Below are 18054 nucleotides of genomic sequence, written 5' to 3'. Positions count from 1 at the left end.
GTTCCATACGCATTGCCATAGTTTTACTGTAGCTGCATTGTTTTAGTTCTGTCGCTTTATTGGTAGCAATCTAGGTGTGTATCTTCTACAACTCACGCTGTAGTGCATTTGCTCATGTTTTCTGATTTTCTTATCCTGAAAGAAATTATATCTTCGGGGAGGTTTTCAGAAAGCCATTTGAGCACCAGAGGAGAAGAAACCACGCAAAAACTGTCCTTTGATGGCTTTTGGCTTCACGGCCCAGGGTTGCCTTTCAAATTATTTCTGACATGGTTGTTTAATTATTGTCAGTAAAAGTGAGGGGAGGTGTAGAATAAAAAGCAACCTCCACTTAGTTTCAGGGTTGTTTAACATAATACTTATTAATAATTTTTAACACCTCTGTATAGAAAAATGGCAAGTACAGCAAATTATAACACATTTTTTATTTTGCTATGTGTACACACAGTTTTTCCTATAAATCAAGAACATCTGTAGGAAAATACTTTTCATGACACAACTGGCTGTATTCCGACATAATAATGGGTTAGTTCAACAGCTTAGAATTACGTCCAGATGAGGGCAATGGAAGGAAAACAATGATTACTGATCAGGGGTAAGCCCTAGTATCAACCAGTTTGAAATAAAATATAATAAATGGATAGTATTTGTAGCAAGCAGCATTCACTTTGCAAGATAATCTGTTATTTAGAAGGGAAGGTCTGTAGCTAAGTGGTGGAGCAGGCAGAAATCACTGGCATTTCCAGGTAGAACTGGGTAAAGTCTCTTTCTCAACCCCTGGAGAGCTGTTTCTGACTTGGGTAGATAATACTGAGCTAAATGGACCAATGGTCTATCTCAGTATATGGCTGTTTTGCTCAATTTCCCATGTTCTTGCATATTATTGAGAAATTTAGATGGAGAGAGTGACTTATTGATGATTGGACTTTGCTTAGTATGCTAACTCTTGCACTATACTTACTATACTGACTTGTTATGATTACCTAAAATGTTTCAATAACGGTTTTATACTCAAGTCCCTATTCCCATTATTTGGACACAAGTCTTGTGACTATAACAGAATTGATTTGGATAGGTGTGTTTAGGATTATAGCCAGATATTCATAGCGATAAACAAAAACCCATGGTTGAGAGTTTCCATAAAACCTAAGCGTAAGTCACGCACATCTGAAATGCTTTCCCCCCGCACCTCTGAAATTAATGGTTTCTTTAGATAATTCATTGTAATGAGAAAAATGTTCTGCTATAGTAGAAGTATGGACTTCCTAAGTGGTTTGCTGGGGAGCAATAAACCTGAGCTAGCCCCATGTGTTTTGCATATGCCCTCTTTTGCACCTCATAAATTAAGACAGTAATGCACTTTGTGCTGGAAACTGTAAACCTAAAATATACTTAAATTCTTGGCTTGCTGCTTTAAGGTACATTCACTTTATAGTAAGTAACTGAATTTCTGTGCTCCATAAACTTCTGTGTAGGAGAAAACGGAGCCTGGTGAATTGTAACAAGTATTTTTATATTGTAGGAAAAAAATGAGTCAAATTGAAACTGAAAGAAGTATAACTTTCCAAAGCAAAAATGCGGTGGCAGCTGATATGATTATGATCTACATTTTTTCAGGAAATTTTGGAACCTTCTTTTAAAAAGCAATGAATTGCATTTATTTTAATTCCTGCTCCATGCACCAACACAATTTAAGCTCTAAATGTTTAAAAACAAAGCACTTTGTTAAGAATACTTGTACCTAGTGTAAATCCAAATCCAATAGTACTATATTCTTTCTCTAGAAAGTAGAGGAAACTTTGCTGAAGAGGAAGGAAAAGAGTTATTGTTGAGCAGCTTGTTGTGTTTTGTTTTTTTTAAAAAAAGTAGAGATGTGCTCTAAAGCACTAGAAAGCTGTTATGCACAGCTCTCGGTTCTTGTTAAATGTAGCAAAATTAAGCACCTGCAAGAACAACATTATATGTCTGTCTGCTGTGGCAGAATTTTACATAATTAATTACCTAATCATTATGTTATTCCACACTATTCATTTCAGCGCAAAGGAAGCACAATGCAATTGGAAAATAAGTGATCGATTACATATTATTTGCGGACAAAAAACAACAGCAGCAAATACTGATATATGTGCAGGATTGATTTCTTTCTCAGACACAAATAAGCAAACATCAACAATTTTCACTCCCATTTCCATCATAATTCTCTGACATCCCTAGTTACATCCACACTGTAGTGACATTCTCTGTTGCTGCTGCCCACAAATTCCCCCACTTAGGATCAGGGTGCCAAAAATGCAGCCATGAGCTGGCATCATCAAAATCCAGTAAATCACATCAAGAACCTTGCATTTGTAATACAAAATGCATACAACAATTTTGTTTTAAATTAATGATTCAGTAATGTCTACAAATTTATTTACTAAAAATGTAATTCAGGATGGAAAAATACAGTGTGAATCCAGAATAAAAATGTACTTATCCTGGTTTCTTAAGACTGGTCATTGACCATAATAATAAAGATTTGGTTTTGATTTGGTTAAAACAACATAAAATAAAAATACAATAATGCCTAAAGCTATTCATTGTTAAAGATCTCAGTGCTCCTTATCTTGAGACATACTGTAGATCTGTTTTATAGCTGCTGAACTTCCATGGCTTTCCTCAGATCATTCTGGGACGTAAAATTTCCAGTGCATAGTTATGCAAGTTTACTCAGAAATCTGTTGCTTGCCCCTTCTCCCACTGAACTTAAGGGAAGAGGGCGTGACTGTAGTATATAGGCCTCTAAATGTATTTACTTGGGGGAAAGTCGCTTTTGATTTTATTGGAGAATCTTGAGTATTAATGAGTTTCAGATTGCTATCAAATGTGATTCTGTGATCTTAAACATGACACATACTATCATGCTTTATGATGTTACACTGACAGATAGACACTATATCCTATCCTAAGCAGTTATTTTGCATTGCTTCTCACTACAGAAAAAGTGCATCAACCCCAGTTTGTTTGAGTGGTTTAACAACATGAGTCACTTTATTATTACTTTCTTCTAGGCTGTGGAGACTTTAAAGATGTTTGAAAAAAAAGATAGCAGAGTTAAAAGTGCAGCTGCAACGAACCTTTCGTTTCTTTACTTCTTGGTGAGTAAATGCGTGGTGGGTGTATTTCAGTTAATTTACTTAATCCAAGTCTGAGAGCATGTGGCCCCTTTGGATTTAATATATTTTATCTTAAATTCAATTAGTAGTGGTTTCGAAGGTAATTGTTGGACACATTTATTTGAATTAGAATGTTAAAATTGCCAGCTCAGCGTCATTTTAATTGTTTCTTATGGTTGCATACCTATGCCTGCCAACCTAGCAGTTCGAAAGCACCTCCGGGTGCAAGTAGATAAATAGGGACCGCTTACCAGCGGGAAGGTAAACGGCGTTTCCGTGTGCAGCTCTGGCTCGCCAGAGCAGCGATGTCACGCTGGCCACGTGACCCGGAAGTGTCTCCGGACAGCGCTGGCCCCTGGCCTCTTAAGTGAGATGGGCGCACAACCCCAGAGTCTGTCAAGACTGGCCCGTACGGGCAGGGGTACCTTTACCTTTACCTTATGGTTGCATCCAACAAAGTCATCCTGTTTCTGCTTGGGCAATGGGACTTTCTTTCCTCCATTCCCTCACTCAAAAAAACCCCTTCTGCTCTGGAAATTTGGGGAAAACCCCAGAACAGATTTACTGCAAGAGAGGAGAGGAAGGAAGTTCCATTGTGAAGGTAGATGCCCTTGTGTTGATGGAATACATTCATTGGATTCAACCCTTAATGTTCTAACACTTGAATATATTACTCTAATACCAACACTGCACATTTTGAGAAACTCAGTTTGCATTAACTGAATAAAAACTCATCAGTAGAATCTTGATTTCACTTAATGCAGCCCACAAAAGTCCATGACGAACCTGTCGCAGTGCCATAGACCTCTCTGTAAAAACAAAAAAGAATAATGAGTTCATTGTGATCTTTAAAGTGCACTGTGGTGTTATGACAGTTGTCATGACATGACAGACCTCTTCAGATGCCAGAAGTAGACTGAAAATGGAAATGGCAGAGAATATTTTTTTAATTTTGCCTGCCTGCCTAAGATGTGATCAGTGCATTGTTGAAGCTCATCAGACTAATTGTGTATGATAAGAGCAGTAGAGGACAAGGGAAGAAATGAGCCAGTGCCTGCTTTTTCCCTCTCTCACATCCAGTGGCGTAGGAAGGGGGGCAGGGGGGATCCACCCCGGGTTCCATCCCTGAGGGGGGTGACATCAACGCGGGCGCCGCCATTGGGATGCTTTCTCACGGGCGACTGCTGCCCCCATTGTGACACTCGCGCACGGGCAGCACCCCCATTGGGACGCTTGTGGGGGTGACATGCCACGCCCCCCCCTCCGGGTACCAAAGCCCCTAGCTCCTCCACTTCCCACAACCCACCCTAAGAAATGATAATGCAGATAACACGTCACATCTTGGGTGGCTTGTGTAGTTTAGTACATTGCCCATGGAGTCATGGATGCTGGATTGGAGCATATACCCTGAACAATAGCTCTTTGTCTGGACTTCCTAGATTTGGTTATTGACATCAAGCGTCTTGAGACATAAAGGAAGAGAAAAACTACTAAATCCCTTTCCCAAAATTTGCTATAGGATAGAATGATATTTGGAATGCTGATGTTAAGCTTGTTTCCCAGGTTTAATAGTAAATGGAATTTAATGATACATTTTTAATGAAATTTCAGAAACAGAATCTCTCCTATCTCTAATTTGATTAATGTACTGCTTATGCCAGCATTGAGGATGCAAAATGGCAACTGCTTAATTTGTATTGTGTTTAATTCAGGAAAATGAATTTACACAGGCAAGCCACTATGCAGATTTAGCAGTAAATTCTGATAGATACAACCCATCTGCTCTCACAAATAAAGGAAATACGATCTTTGCAAATGGAGACTATGAGAAGGCAGCAGAGTTCTATAAGGAATCTCTAAGAAATGATTCTTCATGCACTGAAGCGCTTTACAACATTGGTAAGTCTAATATACTTTATGATAAATTTTGTGCTTGACATTCTGGTTATTATATGTATCCTTTTTAGAAGGGATTGAGGGACTACTTTTGAGCTTTATTATATCCTTCTGATTAGAGCTGTATTAACTAACGAAATAGTAGCGTGTGATATAATTGTAATTGTCTCTCTTTAGAATCTGCTGTCCACACCGATGCTGAGACAGAGTTTCTGTCTGAGCAAGTTTTCTTATCCCTTTCAACACTGACATATTCTTGTGCTTTTAAGTGGGGTGAGGGGACACGAGAGGTACCCCTTCTTTTTTAATGTTTATGTATTGTTGTTTAACTAATGTGCCTTCTTGTACATAGGATTGCTCCCTTATTTCATTTTCCATAATAAACATGTTCTTAAATTTCTGCTTCTTCATCTTATGAGTCAATGAGATTTGAATCTTCCCATTTAGATGACCTTTGTTTTTAGGTTTAACATATAAAAAGCTGAACAGGTTAGATGAGTCATTGGATTCTTTCCTGAAGCTTCACGCTATCCTTCGAAACAGTGCCCAGGTTCTCTTCCAAATAGCAAGCATGTATCTTTTCAACAATTATAGAATCAATCATATTACACACTAAATCCTCTGTGTGTCTTTATAATGTAATAAAGATCTTTTTGAAGGAAGGGCGGGATACAGAATTTATAAATAAATCATAGTAAAGTGTATGATTACCTGAAGATTGCAGTTAAATTCCCATGCGTCAGACTCACAGCGAGAAGTTCCTTAACTGGTGGTACTTCAGATATGAATTAATGGAGGATCCTAATCAGGCCATTGAGTGGCTTATGCAACTCATCAGTGTTGTTCCAACGGACTCACATGCATTAGCAAAGCTTGGAGAACTCTATGACAGTGAAGGAGATAAGTCTCAGGCTTTTCAATATTACTACGAGGTATGTGTTTTTACCTTCTACAATAGGCATACAATGCAAAGGAAAGCATGCTAGCTTAAACCGATGCTTTGAAAAGGAAGCTGTATATAGTAGACAGTTTAATATAAAGTAGTAGCTGAATAAGTGTTGAATCTAGTTTGATGGTCAGATTCAAGTATACATACGGCATAGGTCCCAATACGACTAATCCAACCCTCTGGGTTGGAGTCAGAGAACAATAAATAGCAGAGCTCTTATGGCTTCCCTCTCCCAACTTGCTACAGGGGGGTACAGGGGGCTTCAGTGGTATGGGAAAATCAGAGAATTTTGTCGGGGATGTAATTCAGAAGGAGAAGTATCTTTCTGTTTGCACAATACACTCAAACCTCGATTGTCGAATGTAATTCGTTCCGGACAACTGTTTGACTTCCGAAATGTTTAACAACCGAGGCGCGGCTTCCGATTGGTTGCAAGAGCTTCTTGCACTCAAGCGGAAGCTGCGTTGGACGTTCGGGTTCTGAAAAACTGGAGGATTTACTTCCGGGTTTTTGGCATCCAGGAGCCAAAATGAGCTGTTGAAGAACTGAGGTTTGACTGTATTTTTTTGGATACATATATATGAATGAAAGAGAATTAGATATAGTTTCCTATGAGCTGCAATATTCAAATAATGGCTCTCTTTTTAATTCCTTGCTTTTAGCTGTAGCATCAACTAAAACTTTCCTACTGCAGCATCAAATAAAACTTCTGTATTTCCCTAAAAACTTCCTTCTTTCTTTTAACCACACAGTGGCCCTTCGAATCACCATTCTCATTCTGTTCTTCCTCCTGGCAGCGTCTAATAATAATAATAATAATAATAATAATAATAATTTATTATTTATACCCTGTCCATCTGGCTGGGCCTCCCCAGCCACTCTGGGCGGCTTCCATAGAAACCAAAAATACAGTAAAATATATAGCTGTGTTGTTGTTTTTTGCTTGCACAGGGAGCAGCACGTTCTGTATTATTATTTTTTTAAAAAACCATAACAAGAATGGATTTGATCTGATATTTTAGCTTTTAGGGCATCAGTCCTAAACACACTAGGGGAGTAACTCCATAGAGCATACTGGGATGTTTTTACCATGTGGAAGTGCATAGGATTGCACTGTAGATGTAGCTTATTGTTGTTGTTTTTTAAGTCAAGACAACTAAAAATATTTTTCAATTGCCAATTTTACCTTTCAAAATATAAAATACACTCCTCCAACAGATTGGCAGGAAACCTGTCCTGAATACAGCTTTTTTCAAAATTGTAATGTAAATGAAAAAATAAATTATATAAGAAAATGAAGGTACTTTGTGGAGTGTATCTTTAGTTTCACAAAATAAAAATGTTTGAAAATAGGACATGCAGAAACCTACCTCAGCAAAGTTTTCTAAAATGTCTTTTTGCTATTTGCAAAAGCTGCCACATTTTCTTTAGGGATTAGTTAGTGTATTAGCACACTGCTCTCATTCATAAATTACATGTTTTCAGCATCTGGAGGATTAAACACATAAATGAGTAAGATATTCCGAAAGCAGAATAAATATGTTGTTTATCACTAATGTTGTATTTCTTCCACCTTCTTTATTTTGTCAGTCCTATCGGTATTTCCCTTCAAACATTGAGGTCATTGAATGGCTTGGAGCCTATTACATTGACACACAATTTTGTGAAAAAGCCATTCACTACTTTGAAAGGGCAGCACTTATTCAGTAAGCAACCATTCATGATGTTGTTATTTTTGTTGTTGTTGAGTGTTTAGACCAGTATCATTTGTAAGGGGAATTTCTGCGGTGCACTTATATTGGACACGGGGGAAGCACATTGATATATATTTATGTATTATGCTACATGTAAATTATGGAGTAATTTGTTTGGAGTTTTAAAGGAAGGAATTCTAAGACTTCAGCTTAAGCCGAAACGCAGCACTGAGCAAATGCATCTACTTAGGTGGTCTTCATGTGATCAGAAGGTTTGATTACTCTGGATGACTTTTTTCCTAGGACTGCATTCATAAGAAACAGGAGGCAACATCCTTTAACAATCCTAGCCTACCCAAAGATGTTTGCTATATGAGAAAGTTTAGATATATTTCCAGTGTTTGCTGCAAGCCACATAAGAACAGCAACAGGAATCACAGAGAGCTACAGAGATGCTTCAACCATCATGTCCCCTCCCCAGCATCTCTCATACCCACCCTCCCAAAGACAAATTAATTGCTTTGGTAATTTTAAATCAATAAATGTTTAGTGAGGACAATATACTAGATATAAAAAAGCTATTGGACCTGGGATTTGCTGCAGCTCATACATAAACCAATATTGAGCTATCTTGATCAATGTTCTAACTTAGCCTGCAGCAGCCTCCTTATTTTATTTTTTAAAATTCTTTAAATGCGTTTAATTCTCACCAGCTGAAATAGTTGAACTTCAGTGTGCTTAACATTGGCTGGGACAATATCTTATATGTGAAAAGAAAAAATGTTGGGCTCCATCTACTAAGCATACTGTACAATCTTCAACAACGTCCTTGCCAGATTAAAAACTGGCACGGTAACTTAATCCCAATGAATACCATATTTCACCCTCATGCTGGAATCCAAGCAAGGATTCATTTGGGTAAAAATTCACTTGGTGAATAATTTCCTTTATACCCTTGATGTTAAGAGCAATGATGCATTTATTTAATTAATATCTTGCCACTCTTCCCAAGGGAGCTCAAGGCAGCAAACTAAATAACTAAATAGCAAAACAATACCCCAAAAAAACCATGTAGAAAAATAATTATATCTTAAAAACATTGAAACATTTTATGAGTAACACTTTGGGATATTTACCTGCAGACCAACTCAGGTGAAGTGGCAATTGATGGTTGCAAGCTGCTTCAGAAGAAGTGGTAAGTCTCCTTTCCTATCTCATGCTGACTTTGATCATCACTTTGATCTCACTGTTTCACAGTGTTTAACCATTGCAGGCAATTGGGAGGGTCTTTTTTTCATCCTGATCTTGCACACATTTACTCAGAGATAAGTTCAATGGGACTTATTCCCTGATAAATATGTATACGATTGCAGCCTTAATATCTAACTGGTTTCATTACGTGTTTTTATTTTGCATTTGAATGCTTAAAGAGCGTGCTATAATGTTTGGACTATTTGTAAAGTAGGTAGATTATTAAATGTCAGGGGTTGTAGTCAGCAAAGTTGACCTGTTAACGCAAGGAGTTCAGCCTGTGCAATGGGATTTCCTCTCCCCGTGCACCCCCAATACATTTTTGTGTGTGGAGGGGTGTTCTCCAACCCTCCAGAGCAGATAGGGGGCGCAAACAGGAAGAGGAAGCGGGAGAGGATGTCCTGTTGCACAGCTGCAAGTCCTTGTGCTTATGGGACGACTTGGTTGTATACAACCTGTGATCTCATTTTCCACATGTTTTTCAGGACAGTGGGTTCGGTCTTTCCTCAGTAGCTGTGGTACTGTCAAGGATCCTGTTGCCTGAATAATACTAACCCTGTAATGGGGAGGGACAGCATTCTTGTATTATTATTTTTTACAAATGGGTAGCAATAAAAATGATATCTTTGACTATCTAACATCTTTAATTCTGATGCGACCAAAATGCAGTTGAGATGTAGGAAATCTTTGATCTCTTGCATATTTTTTTCTTTAGTTAACATCAGCCATGGCAGGGGTAGGTTATGGATTAGAGTTGCAGTGCTGTGGTGTTTAACCCTTTCCTCCCCATACCATTTCCTGAAATAAATTGTCCTTCCAGAGCTACTCTTAACTGCAGAGGATGAGGAAGACCAGTACCCACATTTTCCCGTTCTGCAGCTAATAACAGCTTTGGCAGATCAGACAGTTTTAAGCAGTGACAGACTTTAGCCTTTAAAATTTTAGCAGTGCCAAAATCCCCGTCTCTCATCTTCCATTGTTCGTCATTGTTGTGGCACCCCTGCAGAGCCCTCTTGGCTCAGAGCCCAGCGCGGGCAAACTGGTTGTGCTCCCCTAAATCTGCTTTTTTTAAGTTGGGGGAACACTGTGATGGGAAATAATTAGACTCTCCCTCAGTCCTGCAAGCCAGTCCACCCCTTGCCCAAGCTAAGGGATGCTGGAGAACCTCTGTTTCTCATGCAGAGCTGTAGCTGGGGGCGGGCGAGTCTAGCCAGGGTTTCTGCCCTGGGTGAAGCCTCCAGAGGGACGCCATTGAGGCTCCCAGCCTCCTAGCATGTCTGGGCTGCAGACGGAGAGAAACATGAAAAAGTGAACAGCAGCCACAAGCTCCGTCCTGAAGAAGGCTTATTTACAATGTGATGCAGGGAGAAGGAGAATTGGAAAATCTGGAGAAGCTGCGTGGCTCTCCCCAATGAAGAAGATAGGATGGCCTGTGGGTTTGCTACTGTGTGAGAAATAAATTTTGGAGGGGGGCGGGAAGCTGAGGAAGAGAATCAGTTGGACTAGATGATCCTTGGGGTCCCTTCCAGCTGTACGATTCCGTGATCCCTTCAGAACTTTGAATGTGTTTAAATAGCTTTGGTTGAGTCATTTTACAGTCTATACATGATCTACACACAGGAAAGTAAGGGGTGTGTGAGCATTTTTCCTGCCAGAGACAGTTCCCTGGCAAGCTCTGGTCAGCCCAGCTGCATTAGGAATGTAATGGAAGGGCACTTTCTACTTTAGACTCGCAAAAAGCATTTCTTCACCTTACACAGAACCTACAATGACTACAAAATGTCTTTGACCCGGGTGACAAAAAACCTAGTTTTGGCCCTGTCTCATGGTAGTGTCTCTGTGTGTTTTATATTACTAACAGGTAACTACCAAAAAGCTCTTGATACCTACAAGGCGATTCACAGAAAGTTTCCTGAAAACGCGGAATGTAAGTGGTTTTATATGATGCACCTTTTATCCTAAGCACACTTTTTATATTGGATAGTCTTAAGGCAAGGGGAGCCAATAGCATGGCCTCCAGATGCTGTGGATTTCAACTCCCGTCATCCCTGACCTACTGACTAGGGAGCTGAAGACTGTGTACACAGCATACATTTAAAGCACTGCCCCCCTCTCCAAAAGAAGGATCTTGGAAATGGTAGTTTACTCCTAACAAAGCTACAATTCCCACCGACCTTAACAAGCTACAGTACCCAGGAATCTTTGGATGGGGGGAGGGATATGTTTGAAACGCATGGTGTATATGCAGTCTTCGTCTACATACAACAACTGGAGGGCACCATGTTGGCTACCCATGTGCAAAGTATCAATACTTGCCTTAACACAGTGATAATCATGATCCATTTGTGACAGGTCAATGCCATTTATGTTGGTTCTCAAAATAAACCTACAGCCACCAGTCATGCCCTCATATGGCTCTGTGGTTAGCGCATAGCTCCTGCACGAGCAGGCTTCCCAGTGCTCTTCAAACAGGGGGAGCCTCTCCACCTGAGAATTTCCTGCTTTGGGGTAAATAGGAAAGATGTGGAGAAAGGATCTTTTCTGGATCTCTCATGTTGAAATCTGGAAGTCCCATTTGTATAAAAATCATTGGATATAGGGCTTCTCTGTAGTGCATTGTATGCATAGTGCAGATGGCATTGGTGGGATACACACATGGGACTTCAACAAATGGCTTGTGCAGATCAACAGGTGCTGATATTCCTAACATGTATGAACAGTAAGTAAATTAAATTTATGAACAACTAACTTTCAGTATGCTCATTAAAGATGTTCAGTATTCTGCGTATAAAGAGCCATTGGCACTGGCCCCCTTAGATATATTCAATGCTCCTTCCTCAGTGTTCAGCATTGTAAGTAGCATTCTAGCCATTGCTTGCTCCCATCATCCCATCAACTCATCTAATCAGTGAGTTCAAACACACTGGAAAATTCCGTGCAGATTTTTCATGCATCTGATGAAATGGACTCCGGCCACAAAAGCTTATGCTAGAATAAATATGTTCAATTCTAAGGTGTCACAAGGCTTGTTGTCGCTTTTGCTACCACAAACTAACATGGTTAGCCCATTAATTTTTTTAAAAAACTGATCTAATAAATTACTTTTCAACATATTAGACTGTCTTGTTGTTTTCTTTGGGTTACAACTGCCACCATGGGCTTCTGCCCACCTTCATAGCTAACTATGGGCCTGTAACTTATTATCGTATTACCATTCTGCATATAGGAAGGTATTTTTACAAAATACGAGCTTGTTTTTATTTAAATGTATTTCTTTTCACAGCTTCATTACTAGACACTGGAGCAGAAAAATAGTTCTTTTTTACTACACCTCTGTCATGTTTGCTAAATCATATTGCCACTCAATAAATACAGTCGTCACAATTCAACACAGTAAAACTACTTAATCCGTTGAAATCACTGGGCTTAATTGCAGTTGGATTGCGGTCATTGTTGGTAGGCTGTGTGCTCTGCTTATTTTTTCAGCTGCTTTTAAGTCCAATAATGGCAACTAATGGTATGACTTTTATACCACTAGGTTTACGCTTTTTGGTCCGACTCTGCACAGACATGGGCTTGAAAGAAATCCAAGAGTATGCAACAAAGCTTAAGAGAGTGGAAAAACTGAGAGAAATAAGGGAACAGGTATGTTGGGTCACTTAAACAACTAAATCTCACTGTTTCTCAAAAATCTGTAAAGAATGTTCTCTTAAATTGCAATTTGTATAAGGAGCTGAGGTGCGGCTGATTCTTCCTTTATTGCAAATGTTGCTCACAAGACCTGCGGAAATCTTGGTATCTTGCTTTCTAAAGCTACTTTTTATGCTTCTGAACAAGCAGCTGTTTTCTGTCCTCAATGCAAATTAAGAAGCGGGTGGTAAAATATAAACTTTTAGAGGTTTGTGATTTAATTAGTCTGTCTAGGACCGTCAAACCAAAATTTCACTTCAAATACAATTCTTAATATAATATTTAGAACAGAGTTATTGTCTAGGTCTTACTGAGCTTGCTGGACTATCTGAGGCTGTGATCAGTGATCTATCTATGCTCAGTAGAAACATACTTTGGAATTAAAATAAGCCCACCAGCATCTATGTTGTGACACAAACTGATCTGCATCTGTCATAAGTCACCAATTGTCCACTCCCATAACAGTTGCATACAAAAAGGACCAGGCAATATACAGTGTGCCAGGAATGGCAATACTTAATATGAGAGCTGGGGTGGTGCAGTGGTTAGAGTGTCAAACCAGGACTTGGGAAGCCAGGGTTCAAATCCCCACTTGCCATTAAACTCACTAGGGCGAATCCCTGTCTCTCAACCATTGGAAACTCAGATCAATTCACATGCAAAACTAGTTAAACTGACTTTTTGTTTGTTTATTTCGCTTTTCTGAGTGGCTGATAAATCTTCAGGGAAAATGCATTGCTGCAGGTTTTCATAATGGAATGCCCTCCCCCAGAGTACCTCACCTGACAAAAAGTTTGATGCCTTTCCTTTTTATTCGCCTAGGCCTTCCAGAATATTTTGTAGCTATTTTTTTCTGTGTGTTTTATTTTACGAGCTGTTGTGTTTCTGCAGATTTCACGTTTTGTTTTGTGTCTGTATTTTCAGTCTTAAGTTCTACTTGTTGAAGGGGAGGGAGGTACAGCCCTGAAAATAATAAGCCACGCACAGGTTATTGATAAACAGCGAAAGGATCTCGCCCACTAGGTGTAGGCTTTGGCTGTAAAGTCTTTTGGCAGCACCTCACACTGCCCTGCTGCTCAGTACTGCAGTACTTGGAACAATTAAGGAAGATTTTCCACTACATCTTTTGGATACAGCTAATGCCATTCTACGATAGCATGGATCATACATTCAGAACTGTTGCTTTAGTATGATAGTTTCAGTTGAAAACATTAACTTAATAGTCTGTGCACCTGCACAAATTCTGCAGACTTGTTCATGTATTTAGTCAAAGGTATTTCCATCTGTCTACAAGTTCATGACCTAAGAGACCTTACAGCCAAAGAAAATTTTCCTGCCTGTTTTTATGCTTCCTACATCAAGCTGACCTAGCAGTTTCTTTACAAGAAGTTGCTGAAGAACAGCTTTTTAAACACCACATATTCTGTGATTTTAGATGAATGCATACCCACACATCTTTTTTTTTTAAAAAAAAAAGAGGTTTGCAAAATACGCACTGGCGCTGGGGTGAGATTTGTTTTTCAGGCTAGCAATTAAAGGTTAAACTTGGATCCATGCACCTGTTGATTGCAAATTCAAATACTGATTTTTGCACAATTGACAAAATCCATATTGTGAAAAGTGGGATTTATAATTAAAATCCCAATCAGTGGTGACATTCAAAAGTGTTTCTTGCGTAAAATTAGCGATTATAAAATTTATGCAGCTGGAAAAAATCTTACCACCTTCCTCATTCCAAGAAAGTGCACTTTCCCAATAAATATTTAATGGTTTTCATTTTAGAGTTTACACTTTCCAACAAATAAATTAATGTTTTTAAATTCAGTGCCAAGTAATTTAGAAACATAAAACCTGGAGGGTGGCAATTTTTTTAATGTGTTCCCTACAAGTTTGCAATAATAAAATAATTTTGGATTTACAAGATTTTAATATGCAGACGTTTTCTTGAAGTGCTGTTGAAGAATATCTTCACTATTTTTTCAGCTGAACCTTCCAACTGTAATATAAGGCATTTTTCATCATCTGTTTTATATGAACCTGATCTAAAATAGCATAGATTTTATTGAAATCCCTTTGCTGAACCTTCCAAGTCTATGCGAGCATTGTTAGGTTCAAGATTTTTATCACGTGCAACTTTTAACATCGTGTTTTAATTATGCCGTTCAGTGACAACATGCCAAGTCCACTTCACTGCAATTTTTATTATATCTAGAAGTAAATGTACTTGGCAACTAGAAGTGCAATCTTACTGATTTCTTGGATTTGCTTAGGAATAAAGTTGATTCACATATATATGTTCATCACTTGGTGACTGCTGTGTTCAGTGATGACTGTGTTCAGTGAATAGATCCTGCATAAATAGTAGAGTGTTAGGACCTGAAACATCAACTCTGTCACTGATGCTTTAGCTGAGTTTCCTACATTGCACTAGAAAGATGACCCTTGGGGTCTCTTCCAGCTTCTATGATTCTGCTTTTCTGCTTCAACAATATTTCATTATGGTCCTATCATTTTATGTAATTGTATTTTGTATAAATTTTTAAAATTATATATAAAACATGTTTTATTTGCAAACAAAACATTTAAATAGCTACCTTTCTACCGGTAGGATGGGGGGAGGCATAGGCGTAGCCAGGACTTTTGTTAGAACCTCAGATTTGTGTTGGTTTTTACTTATTTGGGGGACAAGCTGCCACCCAGGCTACGTCCAAGGGGGGGGCACAGGAAGGAAACGAGGTTCGCAGAGGGACATGGTTGGGGAAAGGTTGGGAAACACTGCTGTAGAGGACATCAGGCATGGAAAAGTTCAAGTAATCGCTGATGTAATTGGAGCACACTCTTAAGTACACTTCTGATTGTTCCTTTGCAGTCCCATTTTGAACTTTCAGTGACCATATGAAGTCACGTCCTCCATAGGTGGGCAGCCCTACCTGCCTGTCCTAGTGGCCCTCAGTCCTGTCAAAGCGGCCCTTGTCCAGGATATGCCTGCCTTGCCTGAGGTCAATGCTTGCTTCATTTCCCCCTGAACCATTCCAACAATCTCACTGATGCTGTTTTAGTTTGTCATCTTAATTTTCATGCTTTATTATTTTATTTTTTAAAAAAAGATTTTATTATTTCTTACTACTCTGGCAGCCATCCTTGGAACATAATTTATGAGGTGGGGTTTGATATAAGTGACATAAACAAGTAATAGGTACAGTGGTACCTCGGGTTACATACGCTTCAGGTTTACATACGCTTCAGGTTACAGACTCTGCTAACCCAGAAATATTACCTCGGGTTAAGAATTTTGCTTCAGGATGAGAACAGAAATTGTGCGGCATCAGTGGGAGGCCCCATTAGCTAAAGTGGTGCTTCAGGTTAAGAACAGTTTCAGGTTAAGAACGGACCTCTGGAACGAATTAAGTACTTAACCCAAGGTACCATTGTAATCAGAAATCTAATAGCTGCCAGTCATTAAATATACAGCAGTCAAGAATGGAGAAATCTAGTGACGTAGGCACAAGGAGACAAAACATGGATGACAAAGAGACAACATTAATTTGAATATAGGAAGCTGCCTAATACTGAATCAGACCATTGGTCCATCCAGCTCAGTATTGTCTACACTGACTGGCAGTGACTCTCCAGGGTTTCAGGCAGGAGTCTCTCCCAGTCCTACCCGGAGATGTTGGGGGCTTGGAACCTTCTGCATGTAAAGAAGATGCCCTACACTGAGCTGTGGCCCTCCCCAATGCCACCTTGGGATGGAATAGCCTTGCAGGCCAAATGAGCACAGTAGCCCTTCTTGAGATATGCTTAGGGTTTCAGCTTTGGGGTAAGCTTTCCACTGGGAAGTTCTTTTCCACTTGCTTCACAGAAACAATGGGGATACCGCAAGACGATGATGGTGCTCTTGTATGATTCTCATTCATTTCACCAGAGTGTTGGACTGGAAAGCTTTCCAGCATGTGGAGCCCATCAGACCCTGAGTAGGAAGCCAGGGAAGTACAGTTGACTGAGTGTTTGGTTTGTTTATTTGCATATTTAGCTGTCTTGGTCCAAGATGGTCTGAGAAGTTTAGAATTCGTTCCAGTACACAGAGTAAAAACTGGCATTAGCGTTACACATGAATCTTCTTCGGTGATCACTTGTACCCAAGTAAGATTGTCTTCCATAAACAGTGAGTCTGCAAGTGACTGTGGAAGCCAATTCTGGATCCACACGTCCTTCCACAGCGGGGACATAGGTTTTCAGGAGGGAGTTGATCGCAGCGAGGGTTTGCCAAACGTGCCTTCCTCTTAGTATGTTTCTCCCTTTTGTCCTGAGTTTGAGTGTCTTCAAAGCCCATGACACCTTTGATAAAGGCTGTTCTCCAATTGGAGCGTTCAAAGGCCAGTGTTTCCCAGTTGTCAGTGTTTATATTACATTTTTAGACACAAATATAGTGTGTTGAACCTGCAACAAATCCCCACTCAGTCATGATGCTCACCAAATGGCCTCACTATCCAGCAGAAGTGTGAGGTATACCTTGTACGTTAAAAGTAACATAAATTATTGGTGATAATATTAAATAGCACTTCTGTCTCTTTCTTCCTCTCCTCCCTAGCGTGTCAAGTCTGGCAGAGATGGCAGTGCCCGCGCACGCAGAGAAGGCAGCGGTGGTGGTGGTAAGTGCTGCTCATATGCTGCCAGATTTAAGGTTTCTGAAATCAAAGAAAATGTGATTCCATTTATTAATCCTGCCATCTGCATTCTCTCTGTGGAGAGGGAGACGTGGATCAAAGGAGCATTGGAGAATTGCAGGGAATGGGGTAGAACGTGTGAAAGGAGGTGATACCTAAATAACACTACTAAGAATCCTGATGTACTTTAATTTGTTAAGATAGAGCCAGTGTACTGGAACTAAGACTGAGAGTCAGGAAAACTGTGGTCCAACTCAAGACATGATCAGTACCGAGACCTACTCACGGTGGTGGCTGTAAGGATTTCTGGGTTCACAGTTAACGATTGGTATTTGCTTGTGGTTTCATATCCTGGTTCATAAGCAAGGATTAAACCAATAAATTGGATACTGATCCAAGATTGTTACATCAGAACCGTATGTGGAATGCTTTAAATACTGTTTTATTTTGTTTTATATCGAACAGAAACACATAATCTTTGGTCTCTCATACGTGCCTTTATGGTGTGACATTTTGTCTAATATTCTCTCCCTTCTGTCAGATCCTGGTAGCATCACGCATAAAGGGGAGCGTCTGAGTGCTAAATTGAAAGCTTTGCCAGGAACATATGAGCCCTATGAAAGCAGTGGTAATAAAGAAATAGGTAACTGATGTTTCTAATAGCTTCCTTTGAAACAAAATACTGTCAGAAGGCACCCTTTTCCTCATACAATTATTAAAAGTTAGAGACTGTGTTGCTTTTCTTTGTAAAA

The 18054-nt window shown here is 39.4% G+C and overlaps 1 protein-coding gene across 2 annotated transcripts in view; it reads left to right on the top strand.

Annotated features, from left to right (window-relative positions):
• Window positions 1-18054, top strand: part of IFT88 (intraflagellar transport 88) — a 33652-nt gene that overhangs the window by 15289 nt on the left and 309 nt on the right. For both annotated transcript variants that reach the window (XM_083736480.1, XM_083736481.1), the window contains exons 17-26: window positions 3051-3137; window positions 4868-5054; window positions 5516-5624; window positions 5833-5983; window positions 7591-7706; window positions 8837-8889; window positions 10807-10872; window positions 12484-12590; window positions 17227-17287; window positions 17844-17945. In XM_083736480.1, coding sequence (XP_083592606.1) covers window positions 3051-3137; window positions 4868-5054; window positions 5516-5624; window positions 5833-5983; window positions 7591-7706; window positions 8837-8889; window positions 10807-10872; window positions 12484-12590; window positions 17227-17287; window positions 17844-17945 — 1039 coding nt within the window. The remainder of the gene's footprint in view (window positions 1-3050; window positions 3138-4867; window positions 5055-5515; window positions 5625-5832; window positions 5984-7590; window positions 7707-8836; window positions 8890-10806; window positions 10873-12483; window positions 12591-17226; window positions 17288-17843; window positions 17946-18054) is intronic.

The sequence above is a fragment of the Podarcis gaigeae genome (assembly GCF_964106915.1).
Source record: "Podarcis gaigeae genome assembly, chromosome: 4".
Taxonomy (NCBI): Eukaryota; Metazoa; Chordata; class Lepidosauria; order Squamata; family Lacertidae; genus Podarcis; species Podarcis gaigeae.
The sequence above is the reverse complement of the archived record's forward strand: the minus strand, read 5'-3'. Positions and strand labels throughout refer to the sequence as shown.